At 40.6% G+C, this 17,444-nt stretch overlaps 1 protein-coding gene and 1 long non-coding RNA gene across 2 annotated transcripts in view; both read left to right on the top strand.

The window, feature by feature from the left end:
* Nucleotides 1–17,444, top strand: part of LOC127534634 (uncharacterized) — a 297,338-nt gene that overhangs the window by 109,868 nt on the left and 170,026 nt on the right. The gene's annotated exons all lie outside the window — the stretch shown is intronic.
* galnt9 (polypeptide N-acetylgalactosaminyltransferase 9) overlaps nt 1–17,444 on the top strand; it is a 145,545-nt gene that overhangs the window by 45,260 nt on the left and 82,841 nt on the right. The window contains exon 3 of the mRNA XM_022211094.2: nt 12,912–13,078. Coding sequence (XP_022066786.1) covers nt 12,912–13,078 — 167 coding nt within the window. The remainder of the gene's footprint in view (nt 1–12,911; nt 13,079–17,444) is intronic.

The following is a 17,444-nucleotide window of genomic DNA, read 5'->3' as shown; positions in this document are numbered from 1 at the left end:
AAATGTACGGGGAAGGGCTGAAATGATACAGTGGAGGGGTTATCAATCAAAACACTTGTGCATTTACTCTTACGAATAGAACAAGAGAGCAGGACTTAAAGTATAGATAGACACACACAGCATGCCCCATCACAAACACTCTCTGTGGTTTCGTTTTCCTTTTATTAGCTCCGCTGTCAAATGCATGTGGGCTGCGCTAATGGAAGTGATTGATAACAGCACGTGAAATTAAGCTTTCCCAGTCTGGAACAGCAAATAGTAGCCAGTGAGAAACGCGAGATGCATGCATAAATAGTCAATATTTAGCTACAGCGTGTCACAAGAAATTACATAAATGAAGTTGAGTCCTTCTCTCTAAGTTATCTGTATCTCACTCCAACCATCTTCACTGTGGAAAAACCTGAGGAGGAATTTTGCATTGCTGCAATTTGGCTGATTTTTAGCTTACTGGTCGCAAAAAATGAAGTGTGGACACCTGGATCACTAAAGGTGACTTAATGTAGAGCAAAATGATGAATTGTTTTAATTATAAAAAAAAATCTTTAAATAGAGAGGTGCAATTTTCAAATCCCATGAGATGTGATTTTAGTTGAGACTGCAAGCTGCAGCAGCTGTTGACAACGGATGTGTGAAATGAGTTTTGAACAGACAGAAACTCCGCTCTAAATAAATGCTGATGCTGTTCTGCATCTGCTGATTGTTTAAACAGCCAACTACTTTCACCCAAGTTTGATATATGGAATGAAAGGTGATAGTGTTCACTACCAGTCAAAGGTTTGGACACACCTTTTCTTTCAATACTTTTTATTTATTTGTACTATTTTCTACATTGTAGATTAATACTGAAGATTAACAATTTTTGTTTACAGCATAATTCCATATGTATTGTTTTATAGTTTTGATGTCTATTATTAATCTAAAATGAACAATATAATTAAATAAAAACCTTTGAATGAGAATGTGTGTCCAAAACTATTGACTGGTAGTTTTATTTTATTTATTTTATTTAACCTTTATTTAACCAGGTAAGTTAGTTGAGCGCTAGTTTTCATTTTCAATAAGTGTCTAAACCCAGCTCACGTTCCTGATTAGTGAGAACAGTAAGAGTGTATGTTGTGTCATCAAAATTCTTTTATTGTGCCTTACGCCACACAGCGGAAGGACAAAAGCTCGCTTGATCTTGATTTTCAGTATAAATACAGACCGTGACAGCGGTGCATCTCGATCCTTCTGACTTTTGGGGTTTTAGGCAGGAAGTGTCAGCAAAGTTGCCTCTGGGATAACTGGCTTGTGGCGGCCAAGCGTTGATAGTGACGGCACTTTTTGATCCTTCAACGTAGACTTTTTCTATCATTGTGAAGCAGAATTCACAAAGTGTTGGGGAACGTGAGCTGGGTTTAGACCGTCGTGAAACAGGTTAGTTTTACCCTACTGATGATGTGTTGTTGCAATAGTAAAAAAAACAATATAAACTCTTGGTTTTCACGGGCTAACAGTGTTGCACCATATATCCATATATATCTATATATCTGAGTCCAGAAAGGTATCACACTATGCCTAAAGTTAAAATGACAGTTCAGTTTTATTCGCATTGGTATTTAGAGAATGGCATTGTTTTAATAGAAACTGTATTTTCTGAGTTGCATCAGGGAGTGACAGCGGGGCAATGTGTGTGCATCGCTCCGTTCTGCCACTTTTTTCTTCTTTTATAAGCAAACTGCTATTTTCATGGTGACAAAACAGGAGATGTGGCTGCAAAAACAAGTGCTCGTGACACACAGAGCAAAATATGGCCTTTCGCTTAAAGCTGACAGTCAGCGGAAGATTATAGACGCCATAAAGGCCATGTGTAAAAGATGATTTAAACCGAGACTGAGGGGGAAAAACATGCATGCATCTTCAGTTGACAGGTACGCAAGTGTGATTTATTTTGTGACGAGTGAACTCTTTTCACCACTGATGTTTGATGATACAGTAATTACCGTTTAACTTAGGTTTATCTTTTTCTTTAAACTTACCGACATGGCAAACATTTCTACTTTCAAACGCAGCGTTAACTCATGTTACCACTAGCAGATGAAAATCAGGCATTCACAAATCTGCACATCACATCAAAAGCAGTAAAACATCAGTTATATACGATCAACTGGATTCCTGCAGAATGAGTGAAGGTGGGTAGTTAAAATGTGCACTAAAGTACTGCTGCACTTATCCCTGCAAGGATTAAACCTTTTCGAAGCAGCAGTGTGACATGTGAAAGTGGAGAGACGTGAACCTGCAGAGCTATCGTAATTAAGAGTTCCTCCAGTTCAGGTTAAATAATGAAACTCTTTAACACACTGTGGTACATTAATTCACTCCTGTTGTTTTACGGCTTCCTTTCCTTCACTGCTTTGCTTTGACATCATATTTGAAAAAACTGCAAGTTTTACGTTACAATTTCTGTCATCTGTTATTTTTTCCGATGCTTTAGATTTTTGCTGTTTTACTCCAGAATCCGTTTATTTAGGCAGGTATTGTGTCAAAGTCAGTTAGTGTGGGGACTAGCTAAGAAAGGTTGCAAATTATGTCAGTTAGTTGGAGATATAACACAAGAAAAGCACCCAGAGAGCGCAGTACTCTGCCTGCTGCTCAGTCATATCATGTCCGACAGATGAAATCTTGGAAATATTTGTGGCAGAAATCACGGCACCATAGAATGTTTAATATAGATGTACCCACAAAGAAAATGATCTTGCGGTGAGCACAGACCTCAAGCTTATGTTATGTACAGATACCAAATTACATGACCTAAATATGTAGCGGGCAGCGATGGGACTTGGAAACACCCCCACAATTTAATCAGTTGTTCCTTGTATCATTTCGGATAGATAAGTTCCAGTGGATTTGTTGTAGAATCGCAATCATGTAATCGTTAGCAGGGAGCTGATGTAGTGTTCACCTGTAGTCACAGTTACAGTGACGCCGTGACGCCATTTGGCAATGACACAGAAATTTTGAACAAATCCATAGATTCAGACTATAAGCAGCATCACTGTCAAAATCTAACCAGGTGGTCCTTGTGTCATTTCTGACCTTCCCTGAAAATTTCATCCAAATCTATTTGTTCATTTTTGAGAAATGTTGCTAGCAGACAGACAAACAGACACACAGACCAACCGATGCCAATCATCACATAACTCTGCCAAGGCTCCATCTCTTTGGTGGAGTAAAAAGGGAAATCTTTGAAGTTGTCTGGTTGCTGTCTTCACTACAGTGGTCCCTCGTCTATCCCGGGGGATTCTGGAACCTAAACCCCCATGATAGGCGACAATCCGCAAAGTAGCAACCTTATATTTATTTATTATTTATATGTATTTTAAGACTTTACACACAAAAACACAACACCACAGAGCAACACTATGTGCAGCGATCAGACATTGATGTGAAATGGACAAGGCAAGATGCTAAATGCTGCTATACACAGGAGATGGAGAGGACTTATGCTACGGTTGCTGAGCCAATCAGCTCACAGCACTGTACACAACACATTTTATTCCTCATCGTATTCTTTGAATATGTTGTAATTATTATTTTTGTCATTTTTCTTACATTGTTTTCAATTGTTTAGGCTCGAAAATGCTTATTTTTACCGCAAAAAAATAAATTTAATAAATATAGAAAAATACTTTTACACCGCAAAATCTGTGACACTACATTTTAGATTTATGAATTTATATTTATAAATCTGTGATACAGTGAGACCACGAAAAATGAACCGCAGTATGACGAGGGACGACTGTATACATCTCATCAAACGTGGTTTGGTTGAAGGAAATGTTTTGACTTATCTCTGACTGACAGATATCACATCTTCAGTTAAATTTTCTTTACCAACATTAAAAAATAATCATATTTTTGGTAACAGTCAGTAATAACGATTTAAAAAAATTCACACTTTATTATTCTCATCAACAAAATGCAAAGTCACTGGCTAATACCTTTCAGTAGGTTATTATTTTCCCAATGCTATATTCCTTCTTTACATTTCTTTCATTTTTATAGGATTATTAAAAGTTTGCATGAACTTGGAAATGGCTCTCAGTCCCGTCACACCCACATCCTATTTGCCTTTAAAGGTCAGACCTTTAACAGGCAATTTAGAGTTGAGTGCAATAGCATGCATGAATAGAATAAATCCGAAGACACCTCAAATTAAACCCAACCCCTGCAGACGGTACAATGGGAGTTAATGTGACAAGTGTGTCCTGGTGAGAAGTGGTGCTTGAGGGAGTTGTACAAAGTAAAAAAAAAAATGTAAAGAGAAGCAAAAATGTGAAATAGTCACAGAAATGACATTACTTCACTTTTTTATAAGATATGCAAAGCATTTACTATATAATTTCACAAGTAAATAAGATGCCATCTGTTGTGTCATCCTACATAATTACTAGTTCCTCCTCTGCCAATTCTCATTGTTGAGAGGTGAGAAACTCCTAACACATGCCCGCCACACACACAGACACACACACACACACTTGCACATGAAGCGGTGGCTGTGGAGCATGAGGACGCTTCCGACGGTTGAAGAGAGGGGGGATGTAACTTAAGCACCATGCTGGGATCCATCTGCTGCGTGGCCGTCCCCCCGCGGCCTGACCCCACCGATGCTGCTGACTCAAGCTGACATCCCAGTTCACAGGGGTATCAGGGCACCGAGCACCAGAAGAGTTCAGATGGCTCACAGCGAGAGTGGAAGAGCAGCTAACGTGCTGTTTTTATACAAACCATGTCCAAGATAGTGTTGCAGCACAGGATTTTTGACTGTAACGCTGCCAGATTATATATGAAAATGTGACTCTGTAGTGATTATTTTAAATCATACTTTAATGTTTCGGTGGAGTTGATGTCATTGCCTTTTAAACCATTCTATCTTCATGTTCAGCAAAAGACTTAAAAGGCTTAACAGGATTTACTGAAGCTAAATTGAACTCATTGATTTGTTTACACTGTATTTTATTTATATCAGTCTCACATCCAGATACAGAACGGTGCTACTAGTGTTTCAATCTCTTGTAAATAATTCAGCCACAACAATTACAATAGCTAACTCATTATCCCTCCATAATGACTCGGACTATTGAATAAGGTACATGAAAACACGAAGAAACAAAGGCAGAAGCGAGTGAAATGTGTTTTTCAGCTGTTGCGTTCGGGGCCTAATTAGGGCAGCGTGGAAAGATTTACAAGATGCTGGCTGTGTGTGTGTTCACAGTTGCCATAGGAATCAACTAAGTGCCTCTGTCCAGTCAATGGTGTTATTTCAAACTTCAAAGTCGCAGTGTGTCTGGGAGAAAATACTGTATTTTTCGGGAAATGACAGCCAAGTTTGACAGACTTTAGAGCACAGATTATCACCAGAGGAGAGCGGCTACGTTGTGACTGGATGTGTGGAGCTCGGGCCAAGTGAATGCCCCGTTTTTCACTGGAGTAGTGCTCTGCTCATTTCATTAACGGGGTCACTGTACATGGCAACATAAAGTAGGAAAACAGGCACAGATGCACCAAAGAGGTTACCATCGAGTCCATGTATGAGAGCACAGGAGGGAGGCAGAGAGAGAGCTCACAGGTAATGAAGGAGGAAAGGAGGCTGAAGAGGAGCAGAGGGACTGGACACATTTCTAGCACACTTATATGTATTACTGTTACTTCTGAGCATGGGACATGGAACATTTGTTGACCCCTTATGAGCCTGCTCACAGCTTTAGATCCTCAGGTGGATCCCTTCTGGTCATTCCAAAGTCCAGGCTTAAATGTGAGGGAGCTTTCTCCGTCAGGGCCCCTCGACTTTGGAACGACCTCTCTGAGGAGCTTGCAGAGGCAGTAACGTCTTGTAAATCACTTATGAAAACCCACTGTTATAGACATGCTTTCATGTTAAGTTTACTTGTAGCTTTATTTAGTTTTAGGGTTCTATTTTGTGTTATGTCCTATTTATTAGGGTCCGAGGGCGTACACCCTATTAAAACCCATGGGTTTATTATTTTTCATCATTTTTCTGTCACATTTAAAATTGCAATTTGGGGGCCTAAAACTACTTGGAAATGCATGAAAATTTGTACACACATCAGGAATGGTGAAAAATTTTATATTTTATGGGACATGTGTGTGCCAAACTGACTCCATAGCGCCACCTGGAAAATTTCAAACATTTACTACAGCCAGTACATGCCATGCCAGAGTTCTAAAACTTGGTAGGCATATGTAACTTGTCAAGACACAGAAAAGTGTAATTGATACTCATGTCCAAAACAGCAGGAAGTCGACCATTTTGAATTATATGTCATGTTTTGGACGATTTGGGGTAATTTTAGGATATTTTCAAAAGCTATAAACTCAAACAGGGTATCCCCAACACAGCTGAAATTTGGCGGGGATGTTCAGCAGGCATAGGTGATCAAAAGTTATCAAAATGCTCTGGAGATGTCTGAGGGAGTGGAAATGGCGACTGGTGAAATTTTGGCATTTCGCCATGAAACAGGAAATGCTGAATTAGTAGTCTGTACATGCTGCAATCTGCCTCAAACTTTACATGTGGGATTAGATTCCAACCCTGATAACATACCTAGGCCGATATTCATTCATAGTGGCAGCGGTTTTGACAGGTCACCATCAAAAAAGCCATAGGCCGAACTACACTTTCAGTCGCAGTGCCACCGGGTGGACATGCTTTGATTTGCTGACCAGCAAGGATGCGAGGACCCGTTCAACGTTGCTTGCACCTCTGATTTTATATGTTCTCTCCTGTTTTTTTTTTTTCTTTTAGCTGTCTGGTTCCTAGGTGTAATGTTGTCACTCTAATTCTTTAATTCTCCAAATTTCTTGATTTTTAATTTTAACCTTCAATCTTATTCTTTAATTTTCAAACTGTCTAGTTCTCTTGTTTGATATGAGTGCTAATCTAGCTAATTATTCATTTAATTTGCTATTTTTTACTATTTATTTTAATTGACTGTCATGACTTGTCTCCTATATCTTGCATGTTTTGACTGCCAAGCACTTTGTGAACACTGTTCGTAGCCCTGTAAGGTACAGTCAATTCCAGCCATTTTCAGTACAAAAAATCGCTAATATTTTTTGTAAATAAAAATATGACGAGAAATACAGGGAATATTGGACACACATCGTGAGGTGCATTTCCTCGAAAACAACCTATTCGTGGATCATATACCGACTTCAAGACATGTTTTGGACAAGATATTTTACTGGCTTGTTTTGTCTGGATGTCCAAGATTGGATTATGGCCGTTTTTTGTAGAATATTTTCGTCTGTGTGTAATAATGAACCCGCAAATGTGAGTTGCGCTGTGTACATTAAAGCCGTGTATAGAGAACGGATGGATGGATATTCGTTGTTTGTCGGACAAATGTGTTTATATTACCCGCGGTGGTAATCACATCTGAAAGTGGTTTATACCGGCGGATTTGTGAGAATCTAAGCTTTCCATCGGTGTATCATGTTTCCATCAACGAGTTGGCAGTGTCGTTCTGTTTCGAAAAATGCTTATGCAGATATCAAAACGCTGAATCGCAACGGGTTTTAAGGTTGCTACAGTGGGTATGGATAGTATTCAGACCCCTTGAAATTTTTCACTCTCTGTGTCATTGCAGCCATTTGCCAAAATCAAAAAAGTTCATTTTATTTCTCATTAATGTACACTCAGCACCCCATCTTGACAGAAAAAAACAGAAATGTAGAATTTTTTGCAAATTTATTAAAAAAGAAAAACTGAAATATCACATGGTCATAAGTATTCAGACCCTGTGCTCAGTATTGAGTAGAAGCACCCTTTTCAGCTAGTACAGCCATGAGTCTTCTTGGGAATGACGCAACAAGTTTTTCACACCTGGATTTGGGGATCCTCTGCCATTCTTCCTTGCAGATCCTCTCCAGTTCTGTCAGGTTGGATGGTGAACGTTGGTGGACAGACATTTTGAGGTCTCTCCAGAGATGCTCAATTGGGTTTAGGTCAGGGCTCTGGCTGGGCCAGTCAAGAACAGTCACAGAGTTGTTCTGAAGCCACTCCTTTGTTACTTTAGCTGTGTGCTTAAGGTCATTGTCCTGTTGAAAGATGAACCTTTGGCCCAGTCTGAGGTCCTGAGCACTCTGGAAGAGGTTTTCCTCCAGAATATCTCTGTACTTGGCCGCATTCATCCTTCCTTCAATTGCAACCAGTCGTCCTGTCCCTGCAGCTGAAAAACACCCCCACAACATGATGCTCCCACCACCATGTTTCACTGTAGGGATTGTATTGGGCAGGTGATGAGCAGTGCCTGGTTTTCTCCACACATACCGCTTAGAATTAACACCAAAAAGTTCAATCTTGGTCTCATCAGACCAGAGAATCTTATTTCTCATAGTCTGGGAGTCCTTCATGTGTTTTTTGGCAAACTCTATGCGGGCTTTCATGTGTCTTGCACTGAGGAGAGGCTTCCGTCGGGCCACTCTGCCATAAAGCCCCGACTGGTGGAGGGCTGCAGTGATAGTTGACTTTGTGGAACTTTCTCCTATCTCCCGACTGCATCTCTGGAGCTCAGCCACAGTGATCTTTGGGTTCTTCTTTACCTCTCTCACCAAGGCTCTTCTCCCACCATTGCTCAGTTTGGCTGGACGGCCAGGTCTAGGAAGGGTTGTGGTCATCCCAAACTTCTTCCATTTGAGGATTCTGGAGGCCACTGTGCTCTTAGGAACCTTGAGTGCTGCAGAAATTCTTTTGTAACCTTGTCCAGATCTGTGCCTTGCCACAATTCTGTCTCTGAGCTCCTTGGGCAGTTCCTTCGACCTTGTGATTCTCATTTGCTCTGACATGCACTGTGAGCTGTAAGGTCTTACATAGACAGGTGTGTGTCTTTCCCAATCAAGTCCAGTCAGTTTAATTAAACACAGCTGGACTCCAATAAAGAAGCAGAACCATCTCGAGGAGGATCAGAAGAAATGGACAGCATGTGAGTTAAATATGAATGTCGCTGCAAAGGGTCTGAATACTTCTGACCACGTGATATTTCAGTTTTTCTTTTTTAATAAATTTGCAAAAATTTCTACATTTCTGTTTTATTCTGTCAAGATGGGGTGCTGAGTGTACGTTAATGAGAAATAAAATGAACTTTTTTGATTTTGGCAAATGGCTGCAATGACACAGAGAGTGAAAAATTTCAAGGGGTCTGAATACTTTTCGTATCCACTGTATATAAATGAAGTTATTATTGGGAGTTCATATCAATGTTTGTATGATTCTAGGATTATTCAGGTTTCTGTTTTTTGGCAGAGTCATGTGTCTACATCATGTCTAGCCACTGTCTGCTCTTTCTGTACTGAATGAGTTCCCAGAAGTTGAAAGTGACACCATTTGGCTGTTTATCTGCTGCATTCACCATTCTGAAAGAATATGGAGTCTCCATCTCATAATAAAAATTGAAAACAAAGGCAGCAATCGCTTTCACCTTCTACAGCCCCATAATCAGACTTTAATTCTGCTTGTAGATCATCATTACTTTAATCATTTCTTGGTTTTATCCACAGCAGGAAGTCAATGATCCGTTCCCATCATCATGTCATTGGGTTAAAATTTCAATTCCAAACATTGTACTTTGTTACTGCTTTGCTTTATGGCCAAATACCTGCCAAACTAATGACATTTTCATGTGTCTCAGCCGTGCTTTGCGTCCATTTGCATGCTGGCAACAACCATTTAGCCCAAAGCACTAATAACAGCCTCGCCAAGCTGATAGCATGGCTATGGCTTGTAGCCTTGGTAACGGAATGTGAAATATTTCTAGATCTTTCACAGTTATAAACAAAGCAGGCAGAGATCAGAGACCTGGACAATAGATTTCCATTACACAGAATCATAATATTCAGGAGGGAATCAGCCTCAGAATCTGTTCATATGCAAACACGTAATAGATACAATATTCAACTGCTTGGGGAAATTCAGGTATACAGCAGCTCACATAACACATTTTACAGGTATATAAAAAAGAGAAAATGTGCAAATTGTGCTGATCAGAATATGAAGTATAAACACAGAATATGCAGAAGAGGTATTGGCCCGGTCTGCACAGTGGCTTGGTGGTTAGCACTTTCATGTTACAGCTAGAAGATCCCCGATTAGTGCACAGGTGTGCCATAGACTGCCCACAATAAAAGGTCACTCTGAAAGGTGCAGTTTTGTCACACAACACAATGCCACAGATGTGGCAAGATTTGTGGGAGCGTGCAATTGTCATGCTGACAGCAGGAATGTCAACCAGAGCTGTTTCTCATGTATTGAATGTTCATTTCTCTACCATAAGCCTCCAAAGGCGTTTCAGAGAATTTGGCAGTGCATCCAACCAGCCTCACAACCGCAGACCAGGTGTAACCACACCAGCACAGGACTTCCACATCCAGCATGTTCACCTCCAAGATGGTCTGAGACCAGTCAGAAACCATCTCAGGGAAGCTCATCTGCATGCTCGTCGTCCTCATCGGGGTCTCCACCTGACTCCAGTTCGTTGTCGTAACCGACTTGAGTGGGCAAATGCTCACATTGGATGGCGTCTGGCGCGTTGGAGAGGTGTTCTCTTCACGGATGAATCCCAGTTTACACTGTTCAGGGCAGATGGCAGACAGCGTGTGTGGCATCGTGTGGGTGAGCGGTTTTCTGATGTCAGTGTTGTGGATGGGGTGGCCCATGGGGTGGGGTTATGGTATGGGCAGGCGTCTGTTATGGATGAAGAACAGAGGTGCATTTTATTGATGGCATTTTGAATGCACAGAGATACCGTGACGAGATCCTGTGGCCCATTGTTGTGCCATACATCCAAGAACATCACCTCATGTTGCAGCAGGATAATGCACGGCCCCATGTTGCAAGGCTCTGTACACAATTGTTGGAAGCTGAAAACGTCCCAGTTCTTGCATGGCCAGCATACTCACCGGACATGTCACCCATTGAGCATGTTTGGGATGCTCTGGATCGGCGTATACGACAGCGTGTACCAGTTCCCGCCAATATACAGCAACTTCGCACAGCCATTGAAGAGGAGTGGACCCCCCCAAAAAAACAAAACAAAAAACAAAACTGCACCTTTCAGAGTGTCCTTTTATTGTGGGCACTCTAAGGCACACCTGTGCACTAATCATGGTGTCTAATCAGCAACTTGATATGGCACACCTGTGAGGTGGGATGGATTATCTCAGATTTGTGAACAATATTTGAGAGAAATGGTGATATTGTGTATGTGGAAAAAGTTTTAGATCTTTGAGTTCATCTCATAAAAAATGGGAGCAAAAACAAAAGTGTTGCATTTATATTTTTGTTGAGTATATGTATATATATATATATATGTACTACTGTTTAAAAGTTTGAGGTCACTTAGAGATGTCCTTATTTTTGAAAGAAAAGCATTTTTTTTCAATGACATAACAATAAATTAATCGGAAATACAGTTTAGACATTGTTAATGTGGTAAATGACTATTCTAGCTGGACACAGCTGATATTTAATGGAATATCTCCATAGGAGTACAGAGGAACATTTCCAGCAACCATCACTCCTGTGTTCTAATGCTACATTGTGTTAGCTAATGGTGTTGAAAGGCTAATTGGTGATTAGAAAACCATTGTGCAATTATGTTAGCACATGAATAAAAGTGTGTGTTTTTATGGAAAACATGAAATTGTCTGGGTGACCCCAAATTTTTGAACATTAGTGTATTTCCTACCTTTTGTGGCTTTTTAAAAACTTTGTTTTCTGAAGATCATCTCATAACCACCACCTTGGGAGCTGGAGCTCTGAAGATCAAATCATAGTTGAACTGCAGAGGATGTAAATATACCCAAAAGTGGACTTAAACATTCTTTAAACACTTAATGCTCAGTTTTCACTGATAATAGAATGTTTTTCAGCGCTGCACCCGTAAACGTCTGTCTCCAAATGAAACGTTCTTGTGCCAGCATTGAAAATAATAAGACAACACGAGTATATCCTCCTGCTATATAAGAGCATGTACGATGGGTTCCGTGGAGGTTGCCAGGTCATGAACGTGTCAAACCCAAGCAAAGATACATTCTTCTTGACCTTTTCCTCAACACATGCTTTTCTATACCGCAGCAGCAGCAGTCTCAGTGTACTACACAGTATTATTTTTTGCCTTGCTGGTTTGGTGCACTGAGGAAAAAGCAATACAGGATATATATCCCTGTTTTTGAAGAGAAATATAAGGCAGTTTGCACCATGGGAATACGCTGGGAATGTTTCACTGAACGTCTTACCAAGTCAAAGAAAGCATGTTTTAAACTCCAACCAGCAGAAAGAAACTATGAGGCTGATTTCTCAACACGTCCATCTCAGAAAACTTTCCATGTGAACGTTCTAACTTTTCAGACACGTGCAGATAATCACATTAACTATGACTGTGTCCCAATTACAGCAGGTGTGCCAGTTTTAAGGCCCTGCTTTTGCACACGCCCACCGGCACAACTAAATGGAACAGAGCTACCATTAATGTCATTCGTTCCACCTGAGATTATCCTGCTATGACAAGTCAAAACGCCTGTGACTAAGGTTTATACTGCTGCTGTCGAGCTGGGTTCAGGGTCACACAGAGGTGTTTGAGGTGGCTCCAGGAGCCCTTGAGGAGGTATTAGAAGGAGTTTGAAGTCTGTAAATCTTCAGCTAACTGTCTCATGGCTGTAGCCTTAAATGTATCATACAGATAAAAGAGCTGTATTAATCTTTTCATTTAACTCTCAGCATGAAGGCAGACAACATGTTTTTCCAGACTAGTAATCTGTGTCCGCTAGCTGCTCACGTGAAATGCTACGAAGCAAAATTGCAGTTGACAGAAGTTTTGGTGGTTTGAGAACTGATCTTGATTTTATCTTCTCAGGTGTAAGCAGCTGACGTACCCGGAGGACCTTCCTCAGATCTCTGTGGTCTTCATCTTTGTGAACGAGGCGCTGTCAGTGATCCTGCGCTCCGTCCACAGTGTGGTCAATCACACACCGGCTCATCTGCTCAAAGAGATCATCCTGGTGGACGACAACAGTGACAGCGGTACGATCTTTCACAGCTTTATTATTAGGATGCAGTGTTTTTAACCCTTAGATGCATGAGTGATTGAACCCTACACTTTTCCATAAGTGGGTCAAAAATAACCCGCATAAGAGTCAGTGTGCTTTTATACCATTTTTGTCATTTTGGTTAAGAATAATCATTTGTATTATTGTTTGTATTACATTTGTGTCCACACAAGAATGATTTTTTTTTTTAACTTTATAACAGATTTTGATGATTTAAAAAAAGATTATTACACAGGACAGCAACAGAAAAATGTCAGTATCCATTTTGTTGACATTTTTCTACTCTTTTCCTCCAGCTGTTGCTGCTCTCCTTTCCTCCATCCCCTCTTGTATGATATGCTCTGAGATAAAGAGCTTAATTTAGTAATACAAATATCACAATTTCTTTGAAGGTATGAAAGGTAACTTAAAAGTTTAAATAGAATGATATGAAAACGTGTTTTTTGATGAATAGCTGGAAAATGAAATGATAAAAGCTTTTCATTTCAAAGATATTTTCAGTCACTTAAGCTGTGATGTGCAGGGTCATTGAAACAGCAAGAGAACTGCTCAGAGTTCACAAGTCAAAAGACCCACGGCCTTTTACATAGAAGATTGCAAAAAAAACATCACATGGTCATTTCTGACCCACTCATGCATGAAAGGGTTAAAAGAAACATCAGTGACAGTACTATGGCCAGATTTTAAAGATGAAGTAAGCATTATTTGTTTGGCATAGAAAATGCCATACTAAGTTCTCAACATATTGGTCTGAGAAGATTACGCTTCTGCTCCTCCTCCTAGCTCAGTTTTCAGGCTTTTTGCAAACCAAGCCATGACAGGAGATTTCACAATCTCGGGTCTTTTTACCCAGAGCAGGTCAAATAGCAGCTATAATAGGATGTGAAAGTGCAGGGTGTTGGATGGACTTTCACTCAGGAGAATGCCCTACATAGCTATCAGCTTTTATCTTACCTATCTGTCATCCGCACATTTAAAGCATGATTTCTGCCTACTGCAGCTTTAACTTCTTGCCTTTGATACGCTCTGCTGGACATTAACTGACAAGTAACTGATCAAATAGCCTTCTGATCAAGTCTCTCAGTGTAGCTCTCCAGACTAAAGCATGAAACCTGTGCTTTATCACTGGCTATTGCTGCAGATTTTCTTTTTTGGTTGAAATAAACCCTGTTCATTTTGTCGTTGCCTTGGAGAAACTCAGCTCAGGGATCATACACAAATAAGCTAGTGTGACGTCCTTTCTGAATCGTCAGTGTTTTCATGCTGTAGTTTCTGTACACACTTTCACATGTGTGTGTGTTTTGAAATATGTGCCACAGTTTTCTGAGCTGTCTGTGTGTTTGGTTTTGTGAGTAACAGTTCAAGGGATGGAGAACCCCTGAGGGGGGACACTTGAGCACCAGGTTTTAAAATAGCTTAAAAAAAAAGAGGAAAGAGAAGGGATGGGATTTGTCTCGTCGCTTTCTAAACTGCTGCGTACTACTGTCTCCATGGTGATGTGGGCAAATCCTTCAGTTGCTTCCACACTGCGACACCCACAGCAGCTGATGATGCTCGGCTCCACATCCCAAAAGCATTCCTGTTTGGAGAGGGAGGGACAATGAACTAGATTGCAGACCACACTTGGCCCTCCTTCACTTGGCACAGAGTAACAAGCCTGCCTCCTTCAGGCTGTCAGAGGAAAACGGCTCATAAATAACATACTGAAAGAAGGCCGAGCCGGAGTCACCACTGGCACGTCTGCGCTCCCCACTGAGGCTCTAACTGCCTGCTATTACAGAGCGAGCCTTTAAAAGCTGGGAACAGACAGGGATGGCAGCCGACCCCTCCTCTCATTATACCAGTCTGCTCCACACATTTCCACTCTTGCTGGGATTTTCTGTAATAGATTTTTGAAGAACAACCTTATTTTCACTGTGAAGGCTATAATATGTTCAGTATTCAATTTCATTATATTTTAGTTCCCCTACGTCCCATAAAATTTTATTGTTGTGCCTGAGACTCTAAAACATGATTGAGACTCAGGGAGACCAAAAGTCCAAAATGAAATCCTTAATGAAATAATTTTAGAACTACTGTGACTATTTATTGGTAAAAAGTCACACAGATCCTTTAAAGCTGCTATAATTAAATAGTTTTACATCAACAAAGGATTAGTTGACTTAGTGTGTGATGTGAATGTTGTTCTCTGTAGTGACATCCCATAAAGAACAAGAAAAGCACTCAGAGAGCGCAGAACTCTGCCAAGGCTGATCAGTCGTATCATTTCCTATGACTGAAATCTTGAAAAAAATTGTGGCAGAAATCACAGCTTCACAGAATGTGGCCATGTAACATAGATGTACAAAACAAACCAAATGACCGTGCACTGAGCACAGACGTGTGTGATGCATGTGTACATTATGTACGGATACCGAATCCCGTGACCTAAATATGTAGCGGGCAGCAGGAATTGATGGGACTCGGAAACACCCCTACAATTTAATCAATTGTTCCTTGCATGATTTCCTACATTTAAGTCCCAATAAGTTCGCAGGAGTTGATTTGTAGTGGGATCACAATCATGTGATGTCAGCAGGCAGCTGATGTAGCATTCACTTGTTGTCATGGTTACAGTGATGCCGTGATGCTATCTCGCAGTGATACACAAATCTTTAATAAATCTGTGGATCCAGACTATAAGCTACATCACTGCCACAATCTCATCAGTTGATCCTTGTGTCATTTATGACCTTCCCTGAAAATTCATCCAAATCTGTTAATCCGTTTTTGGGCAACGTTGCGCACAGAAAGACAGACAAACAAACGTACACCGATTGTCACATAACTCCTTTCTGGCGTCTTCTTTTCTGTTCAGTCTCACAGCTTGTTAATAAATACAGGTTTAAACAATTCTCTTAGGAGAAAAACACAGACACAATGATTAAATCAGCTGCATGAAATAACTATTTTTATTGCAACTACTTTTTCTGTTGTCCTGTCTTTCATGACAAGTAGCCACCATCCTCACCACTGATGTGATGCTTAGTAACACCTGATACTTAAATCATAACGTTGACATCCCATTCCCACTAATTAAACCCTGAAGATTCATTTAAATTGTCACAATAACACTCCCGGGGTTGAAAACTCATCACGACTGTCAAAATAAAGTTGTTTCCCCCCTCGAGAAAAGACGACAAATTGAAACTGATGTACAAGCAATTAACATGAGCGGGCAGTTCACTGACCTCGCAGTACATGACCCTGAGGTGTTTTCATTGTCCAACTGCCATGTGCATCTTTAATGAAAGGTCAGGTCGTTACCGCACCGGTCAGCTGCTCTTACTGTATGTTTACCAACACTGATGGTAATTCATGCAGATGTGTGAGCTGTGTCTGCTGTGACAGTAGATAATTAACATGCGAGCTGCACTGCTTGACCTTTCCTCGTCGTCTGTGTCTGTCCCCCGTAATTTAAACAAGGCTCAGTGAGACGAGTGGAGGTGCAGCCACACTCCCTCCTGGCGTAATGAATCACACACAGGAAGCATGTTTGTCTTGTCGCCGCGACACATTTCCTTTGCTGGGACAGCCGCTGACATTTATTGGTGGCTGAAGGGTTTATTCACAGCACGGCCTCCAGCAGACTGAACTGGGATTCCCATTCTCGCTGATGAGCTTCGGCTCAGTGTGTCCGCCAGGATGACTCTGGTTCATTGTTGTTCATAATGTTAGCAGCTAGGAAAGGCTTAATGAGCCCTACAGGATTCAATCCCAGGAAATACCATCACCAAATTGATAACTTAATGATTCATATAATGAAAACAGGATATAAGCAGAAGACCAGTTGAGTAACAGCTTGTAATATTAATTTGAAGTTGAGATGAAGCACTTTAAATATTGCATACATTAAATCTAATCAAAGCTTCTGAATGGAGGATTTGCTCATTAACACAGAGCAGGAAATTTGTCGAGCACAAGATGACACAAGAAATAATATTAAAAACATGCACTTATTTGCCACACATTGATCTGCATTTATTATTCGTTCATCTTAGTTTTGTTTTTACTGGGGCTCGCTGTTCAATTACGAGAAACAATCAATGGCCGAGAGTTTGTTTTAGTGTGTGATTCAGATGTTATCAGCCCATTAAATAATCGTTACTGACATTCCCAGTAGGGACCAACCTCCTCCTCCTTCTGATCAACTCATCCTAAACTCTATTATCAGTTTCATTTTGAAACAAACACAGTTTCTCAGTCGGGACATCATACAAAGCTTTGCAGTTCAAAAGTGTCACAAAGTCCATGTAAGGAGACAGGAGGGGAGGTAAAGTCAATGCAGGAACATTCACTCC

Source organism: Acanthochromis polyacanthus, chromosome 7, assembly GCF_021347895.1.
Source record: "Acanthochromis polyacanthus isolate Apoly-LR-REF ecotype Palm Island chromosome 7, KAUST_Apoly_ChrSc, whole genome shotgun sequence".
Lineage (NCBI taxonomy): Eukaryota > Metazoa > Chordata > Actinopteri > Pomacentridae > Acanthochromis > Acanthochromis polyacanthus.
Note: the sequence above shows the minus strand (reverse complement) of the source record. Positions and strands in the feature narration are given on the sequence as shown.